This window comes from Syngnathus floridae, chromosome 17, assembly GCF_059516105.1.
Source record: "Syngnathus floridae isolate MCC-2025c chromosome 17, RoL_Sflo_1.0, whole genome shotgun sequence".
In the NCBI taxonomy this organism is placed as follows: Eukaryota; Metazoa; Chordata; class Actinopteri; order Syngnathiformes; family Syngnathidae; genus Syngnathus; species Syngnathus floridae.
The window spans coordinates 9,542,815-9,569,119 of NC_142429.1; the positions used below are offsets into that span (position 1 = coordinate 9,542,815).

Here is a 26,305-nt window from a genome sequence, read left to right on the forward strand (position 1 = left end):
GGCTACCACACTTTGCTCTATACCGCCACAATGATCACCAATAAAATAACAATATAATTAAACTATTAATTTATTCCATGACCTCTGAAAGGAGCGGTTGTAAGGAAAATAACATAGCAAACAATCATTAAAGCTCAATAATGTGCAAAAGAAAATTATGGTTGGCAAGACGTTACATATATCACACTCACATTTCAAAACATTTCCAAAAATGTTTATACAGTATGAGTAAATACATTTTAGAAAACATAATTTGTTTCTAATGTCATCATTTGACAGTAAAGGGTTGCATCACTCAAGTTTTGAGTGTCAAGTAAGCCAAGATTTGCATTCTGGATTTGTTTCCTTCTAATATTTTGTGTTTTTATTTTGGATGAAACAGTAAAATGGTGCAATTAGGAGAAATTGTGCATGAAGGCAACATAACTTATTTTTCTAATGTGTACCCTAGAAGAGGTTTTATTGCCTATGAACTTTTCACTCTTCCTCTATGTTAATATTAATATGTGCTGTGATAGATCGAAAATGTTGATGTGATAAATCAGCTGACCTGCAGCTGCATAAATGATTCAGGTCCTTGCAGACTTTTTTTTTTTTTTTTTTATCAGGAGGAGCTGTTAAATGGTCTATCCCATTCTACCTGGTTCCTCGCTGGAAATTTCAGTCCCATACTGGGAACCTGCACAGATATGTTATCTTCTGGGAGACTTTCTAAATTACATCCTGTTGTGTGTGAGCTGGGCACGGTTGTGTCTTTCACACTGGTGCTTTTATTTGGACCCAGGATTTGCTCAGCATCCATCAAATGTGAATCCCCTGACTCAAAACAGCTCCCCTTATCATCCATCCCCAGTCCGAAGCTTTGAATCATATCCATCACCGATGATGCAGAAGGACAACTTGGGGTCTCCTCTTCAATAAGACTCAGCGTGGGCAAAATATCCACCAACTCCGCCATCTCCATTGGACGGATGACCTCAGAGATGCTGGAGGGAAAGAGTCCTGTCGCATTGAAGGAATCAGGCGAATCCAAAGCTGCAAACCCGACTTCCAATGATCCAACAACAGGAGACTCCAGTCCGGATTCAATTAAAGTGCTTGCACATCCCAATTCTGATTGGCCGATGTTTGTCATATCCTGACTGATGTCTACTGGGTACCCTCCCTTTGCAACGCCTTCCATTAAAACCGGCGTGACCTCAACGGCAACCAGATTTCCTGCTGCAGAAGAGACTTCGGCCGTGACAACATTTGGTGGAGCCATGCTGGCTAAAGTTTCTGGAAATAAACACAAAGAAATTTGAGGAATATGTTCTTTTAGTTACACGTCCATTTTTTTTTACCTGTGGTGGCCCTTTTTGATTGTAACCGAAAAGGCCACGTCAGTCTGGCGGTCAATCTTTCATCTTCTTCTTCAGCGTCGGGGCATGGCGGCGGGTCTCCGCCCATCACCAACCCAAGTGGCACCGCTCCCACCCATTGCTTGGACCGAACGCACTGCAGACAGTCCATGATCCAGCGGGCATCTCGCCATACCACATCCAGACGCTGATAGAAAAAGGTAAGAAATGCTGATTATTATTATCATTATTATTATTATTGACAATTCTTTAACATTGGATATTTTTCTGTTATTATTATTATTGACAATTCTTTAATGTTTAATTCTTCAATTAGATATTTTTCTTTTTAAAAAAAAATCTTACACGGGTAAGCTCAGTAACATGGTTCAGACGTTCACGAGCCACTTGCACTTCCTTAGTGTCCAGTGCCTCTCGCAGGGCCTGCTGAGCCAGGTGAGTGTCCAGCTCCAGCCTCACCCAGGCCTGGCAATACTGGGACACAAAGTCCCGCTCGTACGTCCAGAAGTGAACTAGGGAGAGATGAAAAAAGCCACAAGATAATTCTCTTTAGTTCTTAAGAATCCGTCAAGTTGGCTTTTGAACCCACCCAGCTCAAAGATCTGGAGAGGCATGGTCAGGCCAGGCTCTTTGGTTCCTAATAGAGGCCAGTAGCTGGAGCTAAAGTCTTCACTTGGAGGGAGAAGGAGCAGCATGGACACTTTGTCTCCTAACTGCAGCAACTCTCTGGTATATACGCCGTACTGATAAGCCTGTCAGACACATAAATCCATACTCGTATCTACAAAAAAACACTCTTGCTCCAAACTACATTCTATTAATCACTTGTGACTTCTATGGGTCTATCAATCTCATGTTAAAGGTCAAAGGTTAAAATGGATGGATAAATAGGTTATTTACCCTGTAGAGGGGGATGTTGAGCTTTGTTAGAAGATGTGAGACTGCTGCTCTCAGGGCTCTGATAAACTCCACCAGACTGTTATTTTCCACCAAGGTGTCATCCATGGTACCCAGAAGATTCTGAACACCATCACTGGTCGTTTCATAAACATTACTCTGGAGCCACGCCCACTCTTCTCTATTACAAACACAAAAAGTTATTATGAAATGAACGAAAAGTTGCAGAGGCCCTTAAGTCTGATAACAAATTATGCATCAACAAAATTAGTGATAATGAATTACCAGAGCATATTTAGCAGGATCGTTTTACAAACACCTGATTCTCCAATAACACCAGCTAGGCCTATTATAATCTTGATAGCATTTGATCATAAAATTGATTTAAAAAATGATGAATTCACAATCATAATTTAATGAGTTTTACCTGGTGACGTGGGCATTGTGTCTGACCCTTGAGTAACAAAGTAAATTGGGCAGTCTTTGAGGAACCAGAACTCTGATTTGCTCCACTGAGCTCCATAGTTTCAGTATGCCCACATACAGACCCGATTTGGCCCCCTGATTGCTGTGCCTGTGGTAGTTTAACTTCCCCTGGGAATAAAATGGAGATAAATTGTTGGGTGAATTCAAGAAGAGTTTTGTAGCTAATGTCAAAAGCAACTCTCATTTAATTGCTTCATTTATTTTAAGTTTTAATAAAGTTGGAAAGAACAATAAAGAAAGACATTATATGGTGTTAAATAAGTTATATTTTGATTTCCAGTAGGTTAAAACATAATTGAAGTTATTTTTGTTCCGCATGTATATGTTGTCAAGGGACACAGTTAATTGACGTACCGAAAGAACGTGTTCAGTTTCGTGTGCACTTTTCATTCAAAGGTAAATATTGTGCTATTTGATTATGTGAATCCTCTTATTTTTTTTTTTTTTTTAGCTATGTGAGTTTGTATAGTCCCTTTTCCAGTGTTAGTCTTTTTTAGCTAATCTATAAAACTGGAGCCAGGCGAACAGTTTAAGTCCCACAGTGGACAAAATGGCCGTCGTTGGAGAGACGCTAATTTTCTTGCTAAGTGCCCTTGAGCAAGGCATCGTCACCATACCGCATCTTAAAAAGTGTAGAACCTTCTTTTTTTAATTAGAGGGCCCAATTTTGTAGACAAAACACATAATCATTATATTAAGTTTACACAATAACAATTTTCAGTCGTGTGTGAGTTGAATTTCCCCTTGAGGGATCATGCCAAATCAGTTTGTGGAAAACATTGCTCAATTCTACAAGTTAGAATATTTCTGTGCACCTGCCAAATGGGATGAAAAGAAAATGCTGTTTAAAAAATTAAATATAGCTCTTTTTTTTTTTTAACTTGGAATAGCCAAAGGCTGAATATGAATATTTACAGGAGGAATTGTTAGTCTGTCTCTGTCACATTCTTCATTTCTTTCTTTCTTTCTTTCTTTCTTTCTTTCTTTTTTTTAGCCCAACAAGCCTCACCCTCAGGTCTTCATACAGCATATCCATAGCGGTGGGTTCAGGCAGCAAAGGAGCTCTGCTACGGTTTTTCTCCAGGCGAGCCAGAGGCATCCATTGCAGTGGAGGCTCAGGAGGGCTTGAATGAAAGAAAACCAAAAACTTCAATGTATTAAAGGTAACCACACCCTGATTGCGTAACTCGTAGTATAAAAGTATATGATCTGAGGATTACTACGATATGCAGCTTTATAGTCTTCACCGTATTTCACAATACAGCTCAACAAAAGGGCCTCAACATTTACGCTATCTCCAAATGATGTTCTCACCTGCTAGCATTTGGGAATTCCTTTAATGTCACAAGTAAAATGTTGCCCTGTCGGTCCTTGAGTGGTTCATAATACACTTGGCCAAGGTCCATCGTCCTCAATGAAGACTGCAAAAGCAAAAAGGAGCGGCGAACATGAGCGTATTGGGAATTAATTAGCACGAAAGAGAGAATAGCCAAGGGTAGTGAAGTGAGGCTGTAATCAGAAGATGTGCTCATAAGCAATTAAAATAGCAATGAACCTATTTGAATTTTTCTTATTCTACAGCGTTAGCCATTAAACTTCCCACCTGCAGTTGCGAGACGGCTTTTAAAATATTGTGCCTGCTCTGTAGGAGGGACGAGGCAGACGAATGAGCCGAGGAGAGTGCTTGCTGGAGCCGAGGCACTTGCTGCCACGCACAGGATAACTGTAGGAAATAGATGGCATTCCGAAATTGCAGTTTGTGCATGGCGTTGAATAACGTCCATATTGAATAATTGATAAGAAAGAATGTATATTGACAAGCCCACAACATTAGTACGAGGGAGTTAAAAGAGCAATGGTTGGTTTTGCATGACACAGTCATATATTTAAGAATACATCTTGTGGTTGCAATCTGTCTTTAATTACTTAATCTACACAGCTCTCAATTAAACCGTTTCACAGCACTGCACTAGCAACACAAAATTAAACACATATTTAAATTAATCCCTCTCTGAAAGTGTAATCAAAACTGAACATTATTCCACATTCGTAAGGTGAGTTGGTTTTGTTTGTTAATTAGTCTGAATGCTTGCACAAAACACACACACCAATTCCCATGGAACTTTGTGAGTGGGTGGTGAAAATAAACATTAAAATGTGGTTGCGGGAGTTTTCCATCTCCGAACATCCAAATAAAATAACAAAATATGATTTACTTTTTTTTTTTCTCACTGACAGAATAGCTATTTTATATTTCTCATCAAGTTGTGTCTGTGGTCGTAATATTGCGGCTGATATATGTTCACGGGTGAGTTCACCTTGGAAAACCAAACAAAGTTGTGAGCGAGAGTGGTTGAGCAGCACTGGAACTCCACCAGTGGGAGTTGATCTTCAGCTGTCACCAAGATGTTCTCCTTGTGGTAAAACACAGTTGCCAAGTACGCGCCCCTAAAAGTAGAGAATAATTGAGAAAGTGACGGCTATATCTGAAATTTTACAGGCTGATCAATTGATGAAGCATTGATGAACCTCATGAGGTCCCCAATTGTGCTTTAGTGAGTCTGTCGTCATGACAACCGCCAGTCTTGATGAATGTACTATTACTCAAAGTGACTCAGCAAAGAAATCTCAATGTAATATTTGATTCAACTCTCTCCTCAGTATTACCAGAACTTTTTTTTTTTCTTCATCTCTGCATTATTGATAAATTCTTGGATTACCTCTGCAAGAGACGAACAAACTTGGTTGCAGAATGGAACAGTTGTTTGATGCCTCGAGACATCGAGAGACGCTTGCTGGGACTTTGGGATATCGGGTTCTCTATAAAATAGCACAGATGGGAGTGACTGGCACAATTTCTAAATTGTGTTAAGCTTACCTTTGTAGTATCCTCTGTTATGAGGTTCTCCGGCATCTTCCAGAAGCTTCCTTACTAGGGCTTCGTGGTTTCTGTATTGGGACTTCACACCATCGCACTCTCTCCAACCTATAAGCAACAAAAAGTACAACATGATTTGAATTTTGGACAGGGGTGTGTAGACTTTTTATATCAACTGTAACTTTTTGCTAGATGAGGATTTAACCAAATTATTTATCACTTCGTGTCATATTTTCTCAGTAGGAGGCGAAAATGATTGCCAACGATAAATTCAATCTCACAGCAGCTATGCCACAAAGCTCACAGCAACATCTTTTAAGTCTCTGCATTTTAAATAATTCAGTAATCTACCCGCTATGAATTGATCTGTTAAATCAAGACTCATAGTGAATTGAGCCTTTTTTTAAAAAATGTTCATCAAGGTTAAATATACTTACTGGAGGGAGCCGCACTGACTGGAGTGGAACACTGAGCCGGGCCCCATCCTTTCACATTGTAGGCGCTCGCTCTGACAAAATAATGCACTCCCTGCGTTGGAATAAACTCCAAATTATTACACATAATTATTACCAAATAGAGATTTGATATCTTACAGTATTGAGTCCGTGGATAGTGTAGGAGGGATTTTTGGTCTCTGTAACTTGGGCTGAGCCAAGGATGCGCTTGAAGCTTGCAGACGTGCTCCATTCCACTGCGAAGCCAAAAGAATCTCAGATTATTCTTATTATTCTAATTATTTTTCTTTTTTCAAATACCCTACCCTTGTAGCAGGTGATGAGCCCCACGTTGTCACCTTCGACCTCTTTGATTGCCACAAATAGAGAAGATGTGCTGGTCACCACAATGGAGACTTGAGAGGGAGGATGTGGCAGTTCTGGATCAAATATTTGAAAGAAAATTTCAAGTTTTAAATGAGCAGTATTAAAATGGTGTAATTCTCTTCGGGGCGTTCTTATTAAAATAGTTCTTGTTAAATTGTTGACCCTGTTGTTGAAATGTCGAAGACGTATTGTTCAAGCTTAAAAAAAACACACACCACTGGGAGCTTCATGGACTCCAGCCAAGTAGACTCAGCACCTCTAGCCAAAAATAAGGCACTGAATATTAATTGGCACTGCATAAAATGGTCTATTGGGGGATCGCTATGATTAAACAACCCGCAATATTATTACGGTAACATCAGCAATAGCCTCCAGAAAAAAATCTGCTGTTGGATCAGGTTTCACTATCTTGAATATTTTTTTAATTAGAGTCAGGGGGAAAAAAAAATATTTTGAATTTTAGAAATTGATATTCTGGCCAAGGACTTTCATAATATGAAAGAAAAAAATATATAATAATGCCTAAAATGCTCTAACTGACCTGTGCGGTGGAAATTCTCCTTCATGCGGCAGTAAAGTTGCAATCTGAGGCTCCAGAGTCTGACTTGTCTGTGGACATCAGCCTGTGCATGAGCTCCTGCTCCAGCCTTCTTCAATAACTCCTCCTTCCTCTCATCCACCTTCTCTTTCGCCAACGTCACGAGATCATCAAGCTTAATTGCCCATTCTTCTGGTCTGCATACTAGCAAGGAGAACATCAAGTACAGATTCTTTTTCATTTGTTGCTAGTTTTGGATTTCGCCATGAAGGTTTTAAATCATGAACTTACAAGTGGGGTTCTGCCTAGCTCCAGCCTTTACCAGAACGTGGAGCAGAGGTGAATTATGGGTCAGGGCGGCCACATCCAGAGGAACAAGGCCCTGTTCGCTCACTCTGTTCACCCCCCTCTCCCGTTCTTTCACCCAGTCTCTGTCTTTCTTTTCTCCTCTCTCCCACAGGATTCCTCCCCCTCCTCCTCCACCACCACCTCCTCCGCCTCCATAGCTATTGTGGATTCGGGACAGAAGACTTTGTACTGCCAATGTGTCTTCGTTCTCCACCGCATCCCACAAGGTCGTGTACTAATGGAAGATGGTGAGGTATGTAGGTGACGAGGTAAGGCGAAAAGTTTTTGAACAATGGCCATAGAATAAATCGTACCACATCAGCAGATTTTCCAAGGCTCTTAGGTGCGTCAGGTTGCTCGTCGACAGATGATTCTCCTCCCCTTAACCGGACCGACAGGTTTCTATAGATCCGTTTGGGTGAGACGGGACCCAAAGAGCGCCGGCGATGGGGTGGGTTCCTCATGGATACAGACATGACAAAAGAGGAGGAGAAGGGGAACAGAAAGATAGAATGTGGGAAGATGGCTGAGCGACAGATCAATTTTTAGTTCATAGTTGAGAATGGTGTTGTCAGGACCCCCGTTAAAGAACGTGAGGGGGGAGACAAGTTGAAGAAGTGAGTACAAGTGAGAAAAAGAATCTTAGGGAGAACAACAAAAGTGCAAGGAAAGGTAATTGCGTGGAAAAGAAATAAAAAGAGGAAGAATACAAATGAGAATATACAGTCAGCCTCGGGATCATCAATCAAAAAATCAATTTCACCCAAAATCACATTAGCTCACAAAGTGAACGACCGCATCGAGCTCAAGTCAACCGTATTGCGTATAAAGAAGTCCTCAATCAAATTCAGTCAGGTACATATTGTAGGAATATTCTAATCTAAAAAATATATATATATATTTTGAGAGATAAAATACATCATGAATAGAACATAAACATTGTTTTGAATAATTACACTACGCTAGTTAGCGTTTAGTTTTTTCAGTCATAGTCATGCTTGTCATTTATATGAGTTTAATTAATTAATTTGAGTTTGTTTCTCTTGTATAAAATCTCATCCGAGGACACAACATAAAGGTTCTCGCCCCCATGATGCCCCCACGATGGACAGTACCAGCAACCCCCAGTATGTGGGCATGTGACAGCAAAGGGCGATAACAACAACCAGTGTTATTGGTATAATTACCTCCGTTTATTTATTATGCATGACATCAGCTTGAAAGTGCTGATGAGGCAAGTGAGAGCGGGGGGAATAGCTTTGAGGCATTACAGATAAGTGAAGGCAAAAGCATCTGGGGAAAAAAAGATGGAAGCATATTGTGCTTCAGTATCGCAGCCTGTCTACTTCGAAAAAGAAAAGAGCAATGACTCATGACAAATATGTATCATGAGGCTTTTGTGGTTTTGCATGTGAAGGTCCGTTGTGTCTCAGCAAGTGGTGACAGACGTTTGTATCTTTTCCGTTTTAGCTGTGGCTTACATGTTGCATGGGCTGTTTTTCATCTTTATAATTCATGTATTATTTTATGTCATGTAAGAATGAATGAATGAAAGAATATCTGAATGAAATTTGAGGACATTAATCATGTAAAGTGAACTTGATGATTTATCATATTGATTGTCATTAGATTGTTTCCTGTTCACACATAACACAAGCAGGGTGTTTTTCATTGTGTTCCTTTTTTTGTGAACTAGGTGAATCAAAATCAAGGCACATTTAGGAAAATAATATAAACTTTCAAAAGAGAGAGAGAAAAAAAGAAAACAATTAATAATTGAAATTGAACAAAATATTTAATTGCCACACTTACCTTCTCATCATTTATATTCCAAATTGCTCTTTCAGTGTGATCCTTTTTTTAGTAATAATCATCTTTAGATCAGATATAATCCACTGAGGTGAATTCAGTACTTTCCCGCTCTGTGGGTGAGATGCACCTGATGCATTTCAGTGGTGACAGCTCACTCCTATGACCCTCCTCTCCGATGGGCCGGCTGGCCCTCCTCCGACTCACTTGATGTCAGCTACTCTGTGTTAAACGTCAGATTGTGTCATTATTTATCATTAGCAATTTGAATCGGAAATATTGATGTTAAAAAATACAATCAATCGTCGGTGGAAACAAGGCACCCCAAAAAAAATGCAGGGTTTACGTGACAAAATGTATTGAGGGTGGCTGGAAAGAGATGAAAGACGTGTTGCGCAACAGGAAGTGGCTCACATCAATTCCACGTAACTTTGCACATTTGTTTGCATGATGGCTGCGTGCTTTGTTGGCCTCATAACATATTTTTATCACCATAGCCACAGGCTGATGCATCTACTCTGTTCAAGCATAATAAATATAGTCTCATATAGAGTTTTGAAATATTCCCGCATTATCTGCTGACACTTTCTGCACAATAACAATGCATTCAGAGAAGTTGCATATTTTTCTCATGATGGAAAGAAGCTTTCACAACAACAACAAAAATTAGACTTTATTTTCAAGAACCTAATTACTACCATAATAAGCTTGATTGTTCCAATTCATCTTCTGAAATAATGGAGTTGGTATTATTTTTAATTACACATTAGTGGCTATTCCAATATTTACAAGAGAATGTGAAGTTCTTGTATTTCAGTCTCATAAACTATTTACACTACTTGTTATATATTTTTAGTCTTTGTGGGATGGCCCTATAAAAATACTTTTAAAATATTTCAATTGGTATTTACATGTACAGTTTTTGTCACTAATCTTCATATAAATAAAGTTTCAGGTTCAAAAATCAGTAGCCTGTTGCCTTCTAAGTGTTAGCAAACTAGCATTAGCATTATTATACAGGAATTTCGCTGCTGTTATAGAAAGGTAATGTTTTTGAATATTTTAAGTATAAAAAAGTGCCCTGCTGAAATTGCAACAATTATTTTCGTGTTTTGTTTCTGTATGTGATTTAGAATGTGATAGCACCAAAATGGCAAGCAAGGAGATAATATATGACAAGATTCACTTCAGGCATGACCCAAGATGGAGTGGGCGCCTGGGGCCTGCAGATGGAGGGGGGCTGCTTCTCTGCATGGCTTGCGTGATAGAAATGCTGGAAAGTGATGAGATTTCCGTGAGTAATATTTGATTTAGTTGTTTTTGAAAAATAGCATTGTGACAAGATTTAGCAACAATCTGTTGTAATGCTATAAACTTCAATAAAACTCACCATAAATTTTGAAAATAAATGTTCCTCTCCTCGCTATGAAACAAATCTTTTTCTGACTATTTGTATCGGTGATAATTCATCCCAACCGCTTTGTGATATTTGACTTCTCCATTCCTTGCTCTGTTTTTCCACAGTCGGTCAGGAAGGCTTATGCTTTGTCCGCTGTCAGTGGGTTGTTGAAGTGTTCTCCTGGGGCTCTGAGACAATTGCTCCAGCAAGACCACCAAGTCTCCATACATTTTATCGACTCTCTACTGGGTAAGCAATATCACTGCACAGAGGTTAAATCAAACCTAGCATCATGCTTCTATCCACAGGGATGCTTCACTCTATGGTGGACTCAGCCACTCTGGAAAAAGTGGATCAAGGTAAAGAGTAAATATGATCAAGCGTTTTTACATAGCTGTTTAATAGGTTTTCTTCATGATTATCATTGTCTAAATCAGCTTTTATTAGTATGAGAGTACCGTATTTTCCAGACTATAAGGTGCAACTAAAAACCTAAAATTTTCTCAAAAGCTGACAGTGCGCCTTATAGTCCCGTGCGCCTCATATATGGACCAAATTCCTAAATTTAAACTGGCCCGAAGCATTGTGTCATGAAATCAATCATAAGTGGCCCGCTGAAGACTATGAATCATGAATCAAAAAGACTCTGGATCATTATTTGGTGATTATAAAGTAATTTGTTGCATCTGAAGTTGAAATAAAAAAGATGAAATGGAGAATGATTTGATTTGGATTAAAAATCTGACATGATGCGTCAATGGTGCGCCTTATAGTCCGGTGCGCCTTATAGTCCGGAAAATACGGTAGTAATTGTAAATTCAGTACACCATAATAACACATAGTGGAAAATAAGGAACACATTATTTACTTAAATGACTTGCTATGCTAGCATAATTGATTGTGTGTACATCTTGTTCAGTTCTAGTTCTGTTGCTAGTGGAGCTGCAGAGTGAGCTGCCGCTACATTACATTTTGGATCAAATAAACAAACAGGTAAGAAAGCCACGTTTAGATTTAGAGTGGGGAAAATCTCCTTATGTACACATGCCACTTTTGCAACCAACTCGTACAATTGTTTAGTAAACACAACTCATGCATATCTCGCCGTTCTGTGTAACCTTTTGGGGGAGGGAAAAAATATAGCTGGTGGAAAAGTTGATGAGAGAAATACAAAACTCATCTCTTCGGAAATTTGCATGATTAGAAACAGACAGAATGCAGGTTCCTGGAAAATGAGGCAGTATTATTTTCTGATGACACACCGATAATAAGTTGTTCAAAACTTGGTATTGATTTGACTACTCAGACCATGTCTATCTTTATATCGATTTCTTGCCGTGTTATGTGGTTTTATGGTTTATATTGCCGCTCTAGGTGATCGACCAGCTGAACGTGAAGAGCTTCTTGCCAGTGTTCAACTTCTTAGGGAGCTTAATAGAAACACTCCCCAGTGTGGCCCTCATCCTGGTGACTCAATATGGTGAGCTTGCTAAGATCAAAAAAGAAAAATATTTGACTTCTTGCCTTGTTTCTGTGCAATGTTTTCACCCTGATGGAGCATCTCGGCGGGTTTTACAAGCTTCACTTGGAAGCAAATCGTAGCGAGGCGCCCCATGCTGATGCGAGATGCGGGCTGCCCGTATTGACTTGTCTCTCTGCGGCCTGTCACTCAACACATCTCAGCGGGGTTGTTATCACTAACGACAACAACCCCGCACTGACAACATGAACGCAGAAGAAGTCGCACTATCGCTCTTGCCGTCCACCTTTCCACCGATCCAATTCATATCTTACTCTGATTTGTAAACACAGTTCAAATCATTTAACACAGAGCAAGCGGGAAGGTCATTCCAAAAAAATTGATTGCCTCCAAAAAACATCTGTTTTGGAATTATTGTATCTCTCGGCAAACAGCAGCACAACCTCTGGCACCTCTGTCTATTTTCTCCTAATGTTCTTTGAGCTTCCAACTCTTCCCTCTGAATCTCATTTCGGCTGCCGCATATTGGTTGGTTTAATCAAACATGTCCGGAAGCCCTCGCTTGGCTCTTGATCTGCTTCACGGAGCAGCCTGGCTTTCGCTCAACTCGCCTACTTAGTCGACGGCTTCCCTCGGTCGAATCTCTCCTCCTATTTTCCGCCGCAATCACTGCCACGGAGTTAAACACTTTATCCTCCTGCATTTCCTTCTGCCAGCTGCTCTTTCTACAACTTATTGCTATGATTTATGTGGTATTACTTGAGCTTTATGGACGTACAAACCTCTTTTTTTTCTGCACCTCAGCCTTGTTTATTTGAACTCAGGCTTTTAGCTGACTGTTAGCAATGTACATTCTATAAATCAGGGATATGGCTAATCATTAAATCGCTTCAACAAGAAAACCTTCGTTTTCCTGGAAAGAAGTTATGTTGTTAGTGTTAATGCTATGTCGCAAAAAAAAATGGATGTGGTGCTTGAACCTAACTAAACCTTATCGATTTTAGAAGGTAGACAGCACAGGGCTACTTACCGACTTTTTCTTTCATCGTTTTCCCAATTTATATGACCGATTACGGTATTCCCCGAACGATTCTAGCCACTGTTGCAATTCTTTGGCTATTTACGTGTGCAATTTATAGCCCAACATATTTACTCATATCTATGCCCCCCTCTCCAGTGCCCTTACTTGAGCGACTCTGCTCGATTTTGCTGTATCCGGATGAAGAGGTGAAGGCTTCAGTTGTGTACGTTTGGCTCAAGTTGTTGGGGAGCTCCGGAGGCTCAACAGCTCAGTCACTACCGGTCACCATTCGGGAGAGAGTCTGTATCCTGTTGCGACAGACTTTTGTCAATGCCACTTGCCCTCAGCTCATCAACAATTGCATTGGTGAGCAAAAAACATTGTGTGGATGGAGAGATCACATTCATTTGATGGATAAGAAAGCGACAGTCATTATAATTTCAGATCGTTGTAAGTTATATGGACTTAAATTTATAAAAAAGAAAAAAAATCCAAATGACTAGTATCCTCATAAAGATTTATTCTATTATACCTTCGAGCTTAGAATATGCTAGCCGCAGTCGCTAATGCGCTAAGTCTACGGTCATGGCCAGTTTGACAATGGTATCATTCAGGAGTTAGAAAAGGATGATTTTCATGATTGTATATTTGAGATCGTTCCAGAAGAACATTTTCTCCTTCTTATTTTATTCACACGTCAAAACAGAATTTCATTTGTTACATTTTTATAGGATGACAAATTGTGATTCCATTTTAATAATCTAATACTTAATGAGTTTTCAGGATTTGTGTGGAAATTTACTTTGATTATTATACCTTGACATTTATTTAAATGAAGATTAGCCTATATTATATACACCCCACAGCACTCATTCACTCAGTTGCTAGTATTTAACCCTCCTCATGAGACTTGTGGGCTTTATATAAACTTTTAATGTGCTCTATTTTTATGATGACCTCAACACAACAGTGTATATTAAACCACTATATTTTATTCATATATCAGCATATTGTATTTGTTCGATATTTTATCATCCTCAGCCAAAATTGTTAGGGTAACATGTTGCTGTACAGAGACTGTTTTTCCATAATAGATCAACTTTCATAGATGTCATGAAGTGTTTTCACACCATACTTTCTATTTCATAGCTCTATTGTGGATTTTAGTTCAGTGGGGAGAGGCTGTTTCGGTTCTTATGAGCAACGCCGGTGATCAGTTCATGTGCAGCCAGAATGGCAACATCATTTCCAGCAGTCCAAACCAAGAGCAACAGACTCCGGACCACTGCCATCTCCCTCTCATCCTGAAAAAGGTCTCTGTCCAAACATCCTGCCTGCATGACCTCAACTTGTATTTGGATATTGAGATTGGCTAATCCTGGATTAATGTGTCTTTGCAAAGGGAATCAAGGGGTTCAGCTCTGGATAAATATTTTTGCTTCACGTCTGGGAAATCAATGTTGCTTTAGCATATCTTGTGTTGGATCACATAGCAGAACAGACTTGTTGTATTATTCGTACAACAAATTTAATTATCTACCTGGAAATCCAAGCAATCCTTAAAACAAATATTAGCAAACCTACTAACATTAACATGAGAGATAAAAAAAAAAAAAAAGTAAGATCAGACTTTGACACAGATATAACTAAGTCATTTCTACTTCATCTCATGCAAACCTTTTGTGAGCCATGTGTCTTGATGTGCTTGTTGATTTCTAACAGAGCCTGTTCTCTATTTGCAGTTACTGTTGAGTGGTGATAATATATTGCGGGCGACCAGTGCAAAGTGTATCGCATCTATTCTCGTTCATTCTCCCACTCAGTACAGTGGTCCTTTTATCGAAGCTGACATACCAGGTAAGGTACATAGACCAGATACTCTTGGGGCTTTGTTTTTGTTTCCAGTGCGAGTCTAGTGTATGTGGGCTGGACCTGGTTTTGCTGTATTTGTGGACCCGTGCAAGCTTGTGCATTTTAAAAGAAGGCAGTTTGCGCCGTTGTGGGTGTGAACACATCTGGGTTTTTTTTTTGTTAGCAATCTAAGTGGTTCATTTCTGTTGTTATTAGTTCCTATTTCTGTGCCCAGCGGAAATGTCCTGGAAAGCAAAGTCTAATTTTATGAGTTTTCTTTCATTTGGTATTTTAGTAGTTAGAAAAGGGGCGTTTGCGTCGTTTTGGGAGTGAACACACCCAACTGGCCATTGAAAGCGTCTCTACTCATTCTCTTCCCTAGTGTTGAATTAATCGTTCTCTGTGTGAGAGATTGGTATTTATTTTGTCCCTCAGAATTGTTCTTCCTCCCTCTTAAAGAGTTTCTCTTTGACCGCCTGGCTGATACAAATAGTGAGGTGCTGCTGTGGTCTGCCTACAACTGTTTGGTGTTACTTATTGAAGACCCACAATTCTTCTCCCAGTGTCACTCAGTTTATGGTGAGGACGTTTCAAGTTATAATACTGCTATTGTTTGGTAGCTGTGACATATTTTTTTATTTTATTCTACATTTCATTAGATGCTGTGCCCTGGCATTGAACAGATTTTTTTGATTTTAGGTATTGAATCCCTGGTGCGCAGTCTGAAGCAGGCAATGCAGCTGACCAACGTGGATGTGCTGAAGCAAGGACTTTTCCTCCTCACCAAAATACTGGAAAGGTGGGACTGCAAAAAATAGTTTTAAAATAACTCTAATACACCCGTGATGGATAAAAAGATCACATTTGAAAGTATTTTGAGCACTCTATAATTTGCACTAGGAAATTTAATTAGATTAAAAAGAACTGTCAGCTGGCTGTATATCAGCACACTGACATTTTTGCAAGACTGATAGAATTTTAATTGGATGATTCCAATTTCTCGCTCACAAATTACAAAAAGATCTCTTAAAGAAAGTTGTCCTTTACGTTGTGTGACATAGTGTAAAGCAGAAAAGGCTGAACAAGCAAAAGTATCGTACATGTCCCAGTCGCGTCAGGGCTCATCACAGTTTTAAAAGCTCGTTAAAGTCGTTTTAAATTAAGGCTAGGTTAGGACAGGGATGAGTATACAGTTTGTGTGACTGTGTGTTTGTGTACGCAAAAGTTGAAAGGCAGACCACTATTGCGGCATCGGTCGGACAATAGTTTTGTTGCTGCATAATGTAACAGTGAAAAAAAACGTCAATATTTGGAATGTCAATAATGGCCCTATTTATTATGTAATACCCATCTCTGTGTTTTGTGTATTGTTGAGAATTTGCAAATTGTTAATTGTGTGCAGGCAGCCCACAAATGTGCGCCTCTTCCTCAGTCCTCCAGCATTTGTGGCAGTTTCCGAAGCTGTGCTTTGTGGACTTTCGTCTCCGTGCTTGAGAGTGGCCATACAAGCTGCCAGCGCCTCCTCCGCCCTTTTTAGGTACAAACAAGAATGACAGGCACACAAATGATAACCTCAAGGACGCTTGCAAAAGCTCTTCACAATAACCTTCAGGATTGGTGACGTAAAATTGGATCCATTATAGTTTGAAAAACAGTTTGCTAAAAATAATGGTTAGTCCAACAAACACACAGCTCATCCTTGATACAACTTGTTTACAGACTACTACACAATATGAGCCTGCTCACGTCCAAAAAAAAAAAGGAATCACTTTGTATTCAATATTTATATTCAACCGTTGGTTAAAACCTTTCCAGATTGAACCACCAGTCCATCCCAGTCCAATACGAGGCGTTACAAGGAATTTTGAGGGCCATCACAAACAGATTCGCGGAGCTTCCCATACCTGCCTCGAGTGATCAGCGAAGTCGAGTGAGTATACTCACATGCAATATCTTTAAAAACAAAAATAGAAAATATGCACGAGTCACCCTTCTGATCAATTGTCATGTCTCGATTGATCCTTTAGTTTTTCAATCATTATCATCAACAGGTGAGTCTGAAGAAGTCAGAGCACAACAGCCTGGAATCTTGGTCAGAAAAATATCTACTCCAGTCCCTGCTCTGTTTTCAGACTGCTTGCAGGTCAGCCATGAGGTTTCAATACACGTACATTAAGTTCTATATCGAGGTAGAATCATCAAAACTGATGGAGTAATGACGTTTATCTGTTTACGCTAGATTGGCTGAGGAGTGTGCATCGGATCCCGTTTTAAAGGAGAACGCTTTCACAGCTCCGTCGAAGGAGAGCCATGGACCTGACTCGGTCGTGTCTCTATGCCAATGCCTGCTGCAGTATTGTGACTCCGTCTGGATACCCACCGTCATTGTGAGTGTCAGCGCCAAGTTGCAAACATCTGTTCCATCATCTCCTCTTCCCTACTGCATCACAATCAATCCTGTCAAGTACTTTCATTTTGATTTGTGTGTGTAGAGGGTGTGTGAATATGCACCCAATCCTCAGATATTAGAGATTTTCTACTCAGTCTTGTCTTGGCAATTCACCCTTCTTCCATCTGTCATGCCAGCCTTTGCAAATAAGTTGGGTGAGTAAAATATTTACGATTTTTTTTTTCTTTTTTCAGACTTGCCTACAAAAACGGTGCATTTGATCATAATTTTAATTAAGAATTTTAATTCAAACTCTGACCGGATTGAAGAAATTCTGTCCACGTAAACATAGCTAAATTGTAAAACAGCCTTTTTAAAAAAAAAAAAAAAATCTTTCGTTATTTGCTTTGTCAAATTCTGCTTGTCTGTCTTCACCCGACTTACTGTTTCCTCCTTTTTCCTCCTTTCAGCATCCTCTGGTTTCTACAAGCTGGCTTTGGAGCACAAAGGGATTTTCTGTGCAGCAAACAGGTACACTGTAACTGGATAACCCAAGAGGATACACGCAAACAGCAAGATGGATTTGTGTGTGAATGTGTCTTTGTAAGCTAAACAACCGTGTCTCAGAAAGTTGATCCTTCTCTCTGTTGGAAAACATTGACTACATCCCTGTTTTTGATTCTATACACCTTTTTATGTCTATTTGTTTTTGCGGTTTAAAATCCAGTCAACTGAACAATGTTTTCTTCTGCATCATTCTTTGCTGAATCGTATTTACTGCACTCTCCAACATTTCCATACTTGCATATTTTTTTCAGAAACACACATTTGAACGCAGCTTGCTGTGATTTCCTGCAGAAACTCAGTGTGTGTTTGCTCTCCCAGTCGGTCTCTGCTTCTGGCGCCTCCCAGCAGGGTAAGCAGATACAAAAATGCAGCGTGCAAGCCACGTTGCTGTTCCCTGATTTAGTTTGTGAGCCTTTATTTCTTTGTCAATATCTTGATCAATCACCTTTCCATAATTTGTTTCTCGATTATTTCGCTCGCGTTCTGTTTTTATTATTCTGAGTCACTTTTCATTTCTCATTTTAGAGGCTTGATAAATTTTTTAGACATTTAAACAAATGCCCTTATATAGTTGTTTTCTGCAATTTCGTCATAACTTATTTTATTTTATTTTTTTAATTTCCAACTCTTAATTTCCAGGTCTTTATTACAGCCTCTGCTATTCTCTTTTAGATTCCATATTTCAGTGGCCTCCCCTTTTTTACATAACATGTTTTTATTGCCTTTATTAAATTTTCAACGAAGTAAAAAAAAAAATCTTAACTTTATGAGGAACTTAAAGTTTGTGCATACTTCTCGCCTTGATTCCAATGCTTTTCTATTCTCACGGGTTTCCTCCCCCCCCTCCCAGATGCAGACGAAATAGAAACACTCCTGCAATACAATCTTTCCTCTCTGTCCTGTCGGCTCTCAGACTGGCCGACTCTGCTGCGCGAGTCCCCGGGGCTCCAACTGTGTGATTATAAAGGCCCGAGAGCCACTCAATACTGTCTGGTGATTATACTCCACCTCGCTCTTCACCAAGGCGACAGGTACACACAGATTAGAAACAAAGATCAGGCACCAGACACTCTCGTGGAATTGTAATGTTGATAGAAGAAAAAAAAGCTAATCATGTGAATTTCTTTCCTCTTTATTTTTTTTTTTTTGGATCAGTTCTGAATGTTTACTCAGCGTTCTGCTCCCCTAAGGTTGACCTTTATGTATCTTCTGCTTTGCATTGCACGTATGAACTAGGCTCCTCCCGGACCAGATCGTGTTTTCCAGTGTCGTGTGGCTCTTGCATTCAGTGCAAGAGGAAGGTAGCGGCACCTTGCCTACCTTGGTCCTGCAGTCTTCGCTTTACCTGCTAGCGATGACACAGGATGGAAGCACCACACTTGATGGGGTAGCTAAGTTAATAATACACCATATCGCAATATAGTTTATTTATTTATACACACATAGGTCTTTTTTTTTCATTCTAGGCTCCTTTGGTGTGTATCGACAAGGCCCTCTCCTCCTGTCAAAATTTCTCATCCCTTTACATCCACCATCCTGCCGTCCTCCACTTCATTTGTGGCCATCCGCTGCTTAAAAACAAATATGGGGCCCTGGTCTTGGAATTTTGGTTGACCAGACAAACACCGTCCACAGATTCAGACTTGGCTGTGGTGAAGAGCATTTGGTTTATTCCCTCCGAATTATATCCATTCTAGCTTCTTAAACTCATCTAAGTGTTTTTTTTTTGGGTTTTTTTTTGTGCAGACAGAAGAACAGCAACCTGCCGCAGAGATTGTGGAGCTACTGTCTGTGTTAAAGAAATACCCATCTGTCATCCTGCTTCTCCTGGTGAGATAAAGATACACACGGTCCAGAAATATTTTGGAGATAGAAGTTCGGTATAAAACTGAGAGAGGATTGATGACTTTTGGAAATAGTAAACTGGTGTTTAGGAGTGTCATTTTGTAACAATGATGCCATTGTGCTCGAAAAGTTGAGATGCTATTCAATCATTGGAGCTGATTGGTCAAGGTCAAACAACATTGGCAAGATAAAGGGAAGATCAAGTTGCATATTCTGTTCCAGTTTTTTTTTTGTCTTACCATGTAGGACATAGTTTGCACAAGGGAGGCCTCACTTGCAGAGCGAGCAATGTCAGTTCTGATGACTCTCTTGGATGGTCAAAGTGACTTTGAAGCTGACTTGTGTACCAGTCTGAAGCCTGCTCTGCTCCAGGCGTTGCAGAAACTCAGTGTGGAGAGCCATGTACAAGGACAGAAACATGTTGAAGAAGGTGTGTTTTTTAAATCATTGCACATAAATAACCACACGGTAAAGATAAAAAAATATGATTTCTCTATCAATTAAAATCTCTTTGCTTTCAAATGTACAAGCCTTTTGTAACATACTAAAAATACAGTATTTTCTTTTTCTCCCCCTGTTCCTCTTGCAGTTAACTCGCTCCCACTGTTGCTCAGGCTGCTTTGCGTAACTCGCGCCCCTCCTTCCCTACCCTGCAGCGAGACGGACGAAGTTGACTTCAAGCTGTTCTACCACGGTGAGGTTAAAACAGCTCTGCTGGAAGGTCACACTATTTTCTTATCACACATCATCCAACTTGTCATTTTTAAATGAACTTTTTGACCGCTGTTCTGTATGAGTGAGGTCTTCATATCATCTGATGATGTGGGGAGCAGAACCAGCAGACCTGATTTAGCGTGTGTGTGTGTAAGTGAGTAATATTGCAGGTAGACTGCATCAGTCCAACACCGAGAGTCTGCTGCCTGCCTTGAGCTACCTGTACTGCTGCTTGAGTCTCTCTCCTCCACACTGCACTAGCAAAGGTTTGACACGCTCTCTTTCTTCAATTTATTCTCCCAAAAAAAAATAAAACATCAACAAAAATTTACAATTCAATAGGAACCCCTGATGGATTCATTCATGAATTAATTGAGCAATTTTTTCAAGACTCAGGTTTATAAATAGTATAGAAAAGCCCACTTGGACCAAAAAAAAAATGGGCTTGACCAAGCCAAAATAAAGTATTAGAAAAATGTATTTAAATCAAAATTTTAGTTCTATATTGGTCACAAGTTATGTGTTGGTTTTACAAGCTTCGTGTGGGTGTTTTTTTTTTTTGGAGGGGATGATTAAAGTCACACAAAAAGTGACAGGCCTGTGACGGGCAACCACACACGCACATGCTGACACACGATGCGGCACCTTCTCCTCCCCAGCTGTCTCCATGCTACTCTCCAACTGTGGAGTGATAGAGCAGCTTCAGATAATCCTCTCCTCATCCTCTGCGCCATCCGTCTTCTCTTCAGCTGCTCCTTCCTCAGGCCTGCTGTGCTGCAGTCATCTCCTCCTATCCTCCCTCATCACTTTGCAGCACGAGCACTCCATCCAGGTACACGTTGTTGCTCCTCATCACTATGTCTGGCCGCCAATTCTCTGAATCAAGGGCAAGACACACACAGCTTCAACTCCGAAGACAAAACTGGACGGCTGCTGTGTTCAACGCATTTTGCTGTCACCTCACAGCTTCCTTGGAGCCGAGGATAAAATGGACTCTTATTGCAAACCAAGCCAGTTACTCCACACTTTTTTTTTTTTCTGTCTCTCTCCATTTATTTAAGGTTCACAAAAGCCTCAGTTGGAGCCTGGACACTGCAGTGCAGCGAATACTCATTCAGAAAAGGAATACAGATACTCTCTTGCTGGGTAACAAATCCAAAAACTAAAAAAAAAAAAAAAAAGAAAAGTATGTGAGCAAAATGGCCATTTTTAAAGACTGCATCTTTCAAATTCGGGGTAATGCTGCTTCGATTTTTGTTGTTTCCCTTTGTGTTATTTCACCCTGGTACAAAACAATTAGCCAAACTGCAATTATCTTATTTTCTTTCAAAATGGCCTCACATCAAAATCAATTACTGTTCAGAATATGCTGTTGTGTCTGAAAGAACCTCAGCAAAATTTACTCTCCAATTTTATCTTTTCAATTTTCCCTGCCTGTCTATCGGTCGAGTCGAGTGAATCTTAAACAAGTTTGCAAAAGAATCAAGCAATTACTTGTTTTCATAATTGTTGTTAAAGATGTTATGGAACAACATCAACAAAGACACAAAAGAGTCACAACTGATTCATATATTTTAAAAGCTCCTTGTAATCTTTTCTTCCCCCCAGCCATTCACATTTTATTTTCCTTTTCCTCCTTTTTTTTTCTTTTCCAGTCAGCTACTTGAGATTGCTGCAGGCCTTACTCGATGTTGACTTGACCTCCGCATTGGTGTGTGTGACCACTTCCCCAGGCTTAGTTGGCCACGCCCCCCTGGAACCTGAAGATGGCGCATTATTCCCTCTTGGCTCCCGAGGGGCTGAGTGCCTCTTAATTGCTCTCAGCGGACTTATTTTACAGGTTGTATGACCTCAGCGGGAGATTGAGTATAGCGTATAATTTGTATGCCTGTCTGAATACTTTACTGTTTATTTTTGTTGCGTATCACAGGTTGTAAATCTTTCAGTCTCGCTCTCTCCAATACTGGTGCAACTGAGAAATGCTCCATTGCTTTGCCCTAGTTTGGTAGAAGGACAAAAAAAAAAAAAAAATCACTTCTTCTATTCACCTTCTTGTCCTCTACTTTACCTCTATCCTCATTTCTCTCATCCCTTCCTACTCTTCTTGCTCCTGAGTACTTTGATTATATCTGCCTGGCCTACTTGAGTACTTCAGAAGAAAACATTCATCTCGGTGCTCTGTTTAGGCTTCCATTATGCTTTTTATTTCTGATTATGTCAGATAGCAATATTTAAATATAGTATTCATGTTTTCGTCAGGCATCAAGATGTTTTTTTTTTTTTTTTATTGTGTAACATAATTCTTCTTCTCCCGAGAGGTATAACGACTTCTCGACTTGCCCACTTCAGAAAAATGAGCTGCTGCTGAGAGCTTCAGTCAACTGCCTAAGTTCCGTGCTTGGCTTCCTTCAGAGGAAGAGCCCTCAGACTGGTATCATTTGTATTCATAAAATAATATCTCGTGTCAGCGCTGCCCTTTCACTATATTGTACTCGTCCCTATTTAGTCTACCCCCAGACAGTTGACTTCCATTTTTGCAGTCAGAGAGAGAGACCGCATAGAAATATTTTTCAGACCATTAGGAAAGAAAAGACAGTCTTAATGTAAGCTGCTTTCATGACGTCTTCTTCCTGCTCGTAAATCAAAGCTGACAAAAGCAGCAATAAACACAAAATAGGGCAGGAACGTTTTGCCAAACATCAATATTTAAACGTTTCCACCCATCACTACCACAAAAAGTTTTGTAAATTCATTAAGGCGTGATTTTAATATTCGGGAGATGATGTCGCGTTATAAAAAGTTAAAGGCTCTGTCACCCCTTCATAATATTTAAAAGCAAAGTAAACATATTTACATACACTCATTTACTATTAAATGATCAAAAAATGCTTAACTTTTATTCTGGAGTTATTCATGTGTTGTGTTTTAGCCAATTATGAGGTTTGTCAGCCATGGAGTGGATTCCTCCTTTACTGCCTGCGTAGCTCGGACGAGAGCTTCCTCCTGCACCCAGCCGTTCTCAGGGTCATCGCACTTGTGAGATGTTACACACAGCCCACACCTTCATTTCTTCTAATCACTACATTTCTTTTTCCTTCGTGTTGAAATATGCCGAGTATGTGTGTTTCTGTGTAGTTTATTCGGCACGGCAATCTGGTGGTACAGTGGGAGCCTGACCTGCTCAAGGTGATGGATGCAGTGGAGAAGACAGGGGTTAAGAAGCTCGGCCAAGAAGCATCACAAGCCCTCAGGCTACTCCTCACCCAGGTATCCATATCCATGTAGTGCAAACTATACAAATACACATTGATGGACTCAAAACTAAGACCAAAGTCACCCTCATTGTTTTCTCCATAACATTTCATTTTGAGGTGGAGTGAGGGCTTTAATTTAAATCAAATTGAAGGTCAAAAACAGACAAATTCTTGCACTGCCTGCACTAATGAAACATTCATTATTGCACTTTAAAAACAAAGCTCTGTAATGTTTGAATAAAATTACCATAATTTTTTGGACCGTCCGTTATTCCGTCTCTATTATTCACATCCACGTTTATTTACTCGCCACACCAGCATCCCCGCAAATCTTTTATCATGTTTCTTTCTCAATATTCTGAATTATTGAACAATGAACATTACTGCAATGAAGATGTTGCACATAACAGCTTCCAAGCACAACCAGAAATGTTTTAAAATTGTCGCTAAATAATTGATCAAACCGCGATGATAGTCAAACTAAAAGCCAATGGAGTGAAAGCTCCTCGTTGGAATTGCTTTATTTATCTACAGAGGAAACATTTTATTATTAAGGTCTCAGACGTGTATTGTACCGAACACAAATGGATCTTAATGCCGAGTAGCTCAGAACAGGTGGAGCGACAGAATGACGGCTTCTGCCGGAGCGTGTGTGTCTGGAAATCAGCGACTAGGTGAACTCATTTGCATGACGAGACAGCTTTCAGTGCGACACGCTCTCCTCTTGATATAAGTTTTGCTCTTGTCGTCACCTCTGCTCCCACCCAATCTCACGCACAGTTGTCTGCCAGTATTTTCTAGTGAAATCTCATTTCGTGAGGAACTTACCTGCACTTCCAGATAACTGGTGCAATAGTCATATTTTACCTCCTGTCCTTGAGTTCATAAGCATACCTGAGTGTGTGCGTGCATACTCGCAAGTGCGTGATTTCGACTTTATTCATAGGCACCAAAGTGTGAATACCTTATTTCAGAAGTGTCCAAACTTTTCTTTTCAAGGGAAATATATTTTTTTTAGTTCAATCTTATTTATATAATGGAGTTTATTATGTTTATATAATGCTAATATGTGTCAACTACGACACACTAAGAGTCACTCTTTATTTCCATCTGCTGCACAGTGATTGGGTAGTGGCACTTAACGGGTAATTAAAACATGCATCGGAAATATCTTAACACGCCTTTGAAAATTAGCCGACTCAAGCTCCTTGAGACAGCCCATGTGCTTGTCAAGCCACTTGCTCTGGTCCTACTCAATCCATTTTATAAACCGCTTATCCTCTTTTTCTTTTTTTTTTACAATTAAAAAAAAAATGCAATTAACTTCTGTAATCTTCCTTTGCGTGACTTTCGTCATGCCGGTCAAATAATTTCACATCCCACTCTATTCTTTGCCATCAATACATATCTTGTTATACTGTAATTATTCTCTCTAAGCACTTGTCATTTACTTTCAATCAAATTGCTTATCTCCATTCTCTTATTCAGATAGAGAGTGGTGTCCTTCAGCCTCCACTCGCAGAGGAACACAAGCAGAGAGTAAGGAGTGTGATCGAGGCCTTGGACTCACTGCCGCCCTTTGAGAGTTTGCCCTGCAACATCTTGTATCCTAAATTATGCACGCACACATGTGAATTACAAGTCACATCCAGCAAATATTGTCTTGCTGTGGGCACTTTTATTGATTTTATTCAACCAAGTGCTACCGTAGTTTTACCTCATAGGTTCTTTGAAAGTGTGTGGCCAGCATACGTAATTATTGTTTTTCAGTATTGTAGACTCACGTAATCTTTTGTGTAGACTCTTGTCTTTATCACACACAGACCAGATGGAAAATGTTCCATAATTTAGTCGAGTATGTCTGCTGAAAGGAACGTTTGATTCAAGACTCTCCTCACTGGAACATTTTCAGAAGATGGAGCTTGTGCCGTAATTTTGGGTCTACAATACTATAAAAGACTTCAAAACAAGCTCCCATCTGTCAAAGCTACACAGCAGTACTCTACCACTTTATTCTCCCTTAACACTTTTTTTTTTTCCAGACGTTTTGGTTGTGTGTCCATCTGTTTGTCTGACTTCACAGTGAACAGTGAAAGCGCTTTAGAAAAGTGACACATTTGGAAAGCATTTGTCCATCATTATTTTTCTATGGCGAGGTGAATTCAGTTCTCAAGCCACATGCTCCAATTGCGTTTGGACCAAAAAAAATAATAACTAGGGTGTCTATTTGTTTATTACAAAGTACATTTTGGAGATTGTTAAAAGAAAGTTGAATTAAACAGACATGTTAGTCATCACGTTCCCAAAATGAAAGTAAGAGCTGTTTATTACTGGCATTCTCTGAAACTGTTATGAATGAAATGTCTGTTTTTATTGTTGCTAAGAGTGTAAGGAGAAAAAGACAATTACTTTACAGAAGCGCCAATCTCTTAAATGAAACCCATCAGGCAAGCTGTTTGCAACGCTATTATAGTTAATTATGTGCTTAATTATTTTACCATGTACTAGAAATGAAATGGGAACCAATGGGGGACTGTCAGACCTCATATAAATCTAATTGTAATTAGTAAAATAACCTCTTTTCAAATTATAGATCTTGAAAAGGCAACAACGTTCCACTACAAAAGTAATTTCTTAAAGAAAAATT

General features: G+C 39.7%; 2 protein-coding genes across 4 annotated transcripts; one reads left to right on the forward strand and one right to left on the reverse strand.

Annotated features, from left to right (window-relative positions):
- Nucleotides 1-52: 52 nt before the first annotated feature.
- LOC148384337 (ankyrin repeat and fibronectin type-III domain-containing protein 1) lies at nucleotides 53-9,461 on the reverse strand. The gene is made up of 19 exons (XM_088357649.1): nucleotides 9,142-9,461; nucleotides 7,644-7,970; nucleotides 7,273-7,564; nucleotides 6,985-7,185; nucleotides 6,383-6,496; nucleotides 6,216-6,313; nucleotides 6,060-6,150; nucleotides 5,623-5,730; nucleotides 5,465-5,564; nucleotides 5,063-5,192; nucleotides 4,348-4,467; nucleotides 4,059-4,165; nucleotides 3,754-3,868; nucleotides 2,686-2,852; nucleotides 2,262-2,439; nucleotides 1,951-2,113; nucleotides 1,707-1,873; nucleotides 1,344-1,548; nucleotides 53-1,278 (listed from the first exon to the last, which is right to left on the reverse strand). Exons 2-19 carry the CDS (start codon nucleotides 7,803-7,805, stop codon nucleotides 605-607), a joined length of 3,192 nt encoding a protein of 1,063 aa, XP_088213775.1. The 5' UTR covers nucleotides 7,806-7,970; nucleotides 9,142-9,461; the 3' UTR covers nucleotides 53-604.
- mei1 (meiotic double-stranded break formation protein 1) lies at nucleotides 3,077-25,975 on the forward strand. 3 transcript variants are annotated; one of them, XM_088357647.1, is made up of 35 exons: nucleotides 3,077-3,140; nucleotides 3,739-3,907; nucleotides 7,442-7,582; nucleotides 10,272-10,432; nucleotides 10,663-10,786; nucleotides 10,846-10,896; nucleotides 11,457-11,530; nucleotides 11,912-12,017; nucleotides 13,195-13,404; nucleotides 14,188-14,351; nucleotides 14,781-14,895; nucleotides 15,349-15,468; nucleotides 15,589-15,688; nucleotides 16,292-16,426; nucleotides 16,705-16,819; nucleotides 16,941-17,032; nucleotides 17,129-17,276; nucleotides 17,382-17,493; nucleotides 17,749-17,809; nucleotides 18,097-18,194; nucleotides 18,696-18,876; nucleotides 19,082-19,232; nucleotides 19,312-19,497; nucleotides 19,592-19,675; nucleotides 19,937-20,120; nucleotides 20,280-20,384; nucleotides 20,560-20,670; nucleotides 21,064-21,236; nucleotides 21,466-21,550; nucleotides 22,060-22,244; nucleotides 22,754-22,835; nucleotides 23,334-23,440; nucleotides 23,540-23,671; nucleotides 25,147-25,262; nucleotides 25,701-25,975. In XM_088357647.1, the coding sequence occupies exons 4-35, from the start codon at nucleotides 10,289-10,291 to the stop codon at nucleotides 25,768-25,770; spliced, it is 3,921 nt and encodes a 1,306-aa protein (XP_088213773.1). In that variant the 5' UTR covers nucleotides 3,077-3,140; nucleotides 3,739-3,907; nucleotides 7,442-7,582; nucleotides 10,272-10,288; the 3' UTR covers nucleotides 25,771-25,975. The 3 variants fall into 3 exon arrangements, 2 of the variants coding, with proteins under 2 accessions (XP_088213773.1, XP_088213774.1); XR_015853347.1 differs by lacking the exons at nucleotides 23,540-23,671; nucleotides 25,147-25,262; nucleotides 25,701-25,975 and having other exon boundaries at nucleotides 22,723-22,835; nucleotides 23,334-23,408; XM_088357648.1 differs by lacking the exons at nucleotides 21,466-21,550; nucleotides 22,754-22,835; nucleotides 23,334-23,440; ... (1 more) ...; nucleotides 25,147-25,262; nucleotides 25,701-25,975 and having other exon boundaries at nucleotides 22,060-22,211.
- The last annotated feature ends 330 nt before the right edge of the window (nucleotides 25,976-26,305 follow it).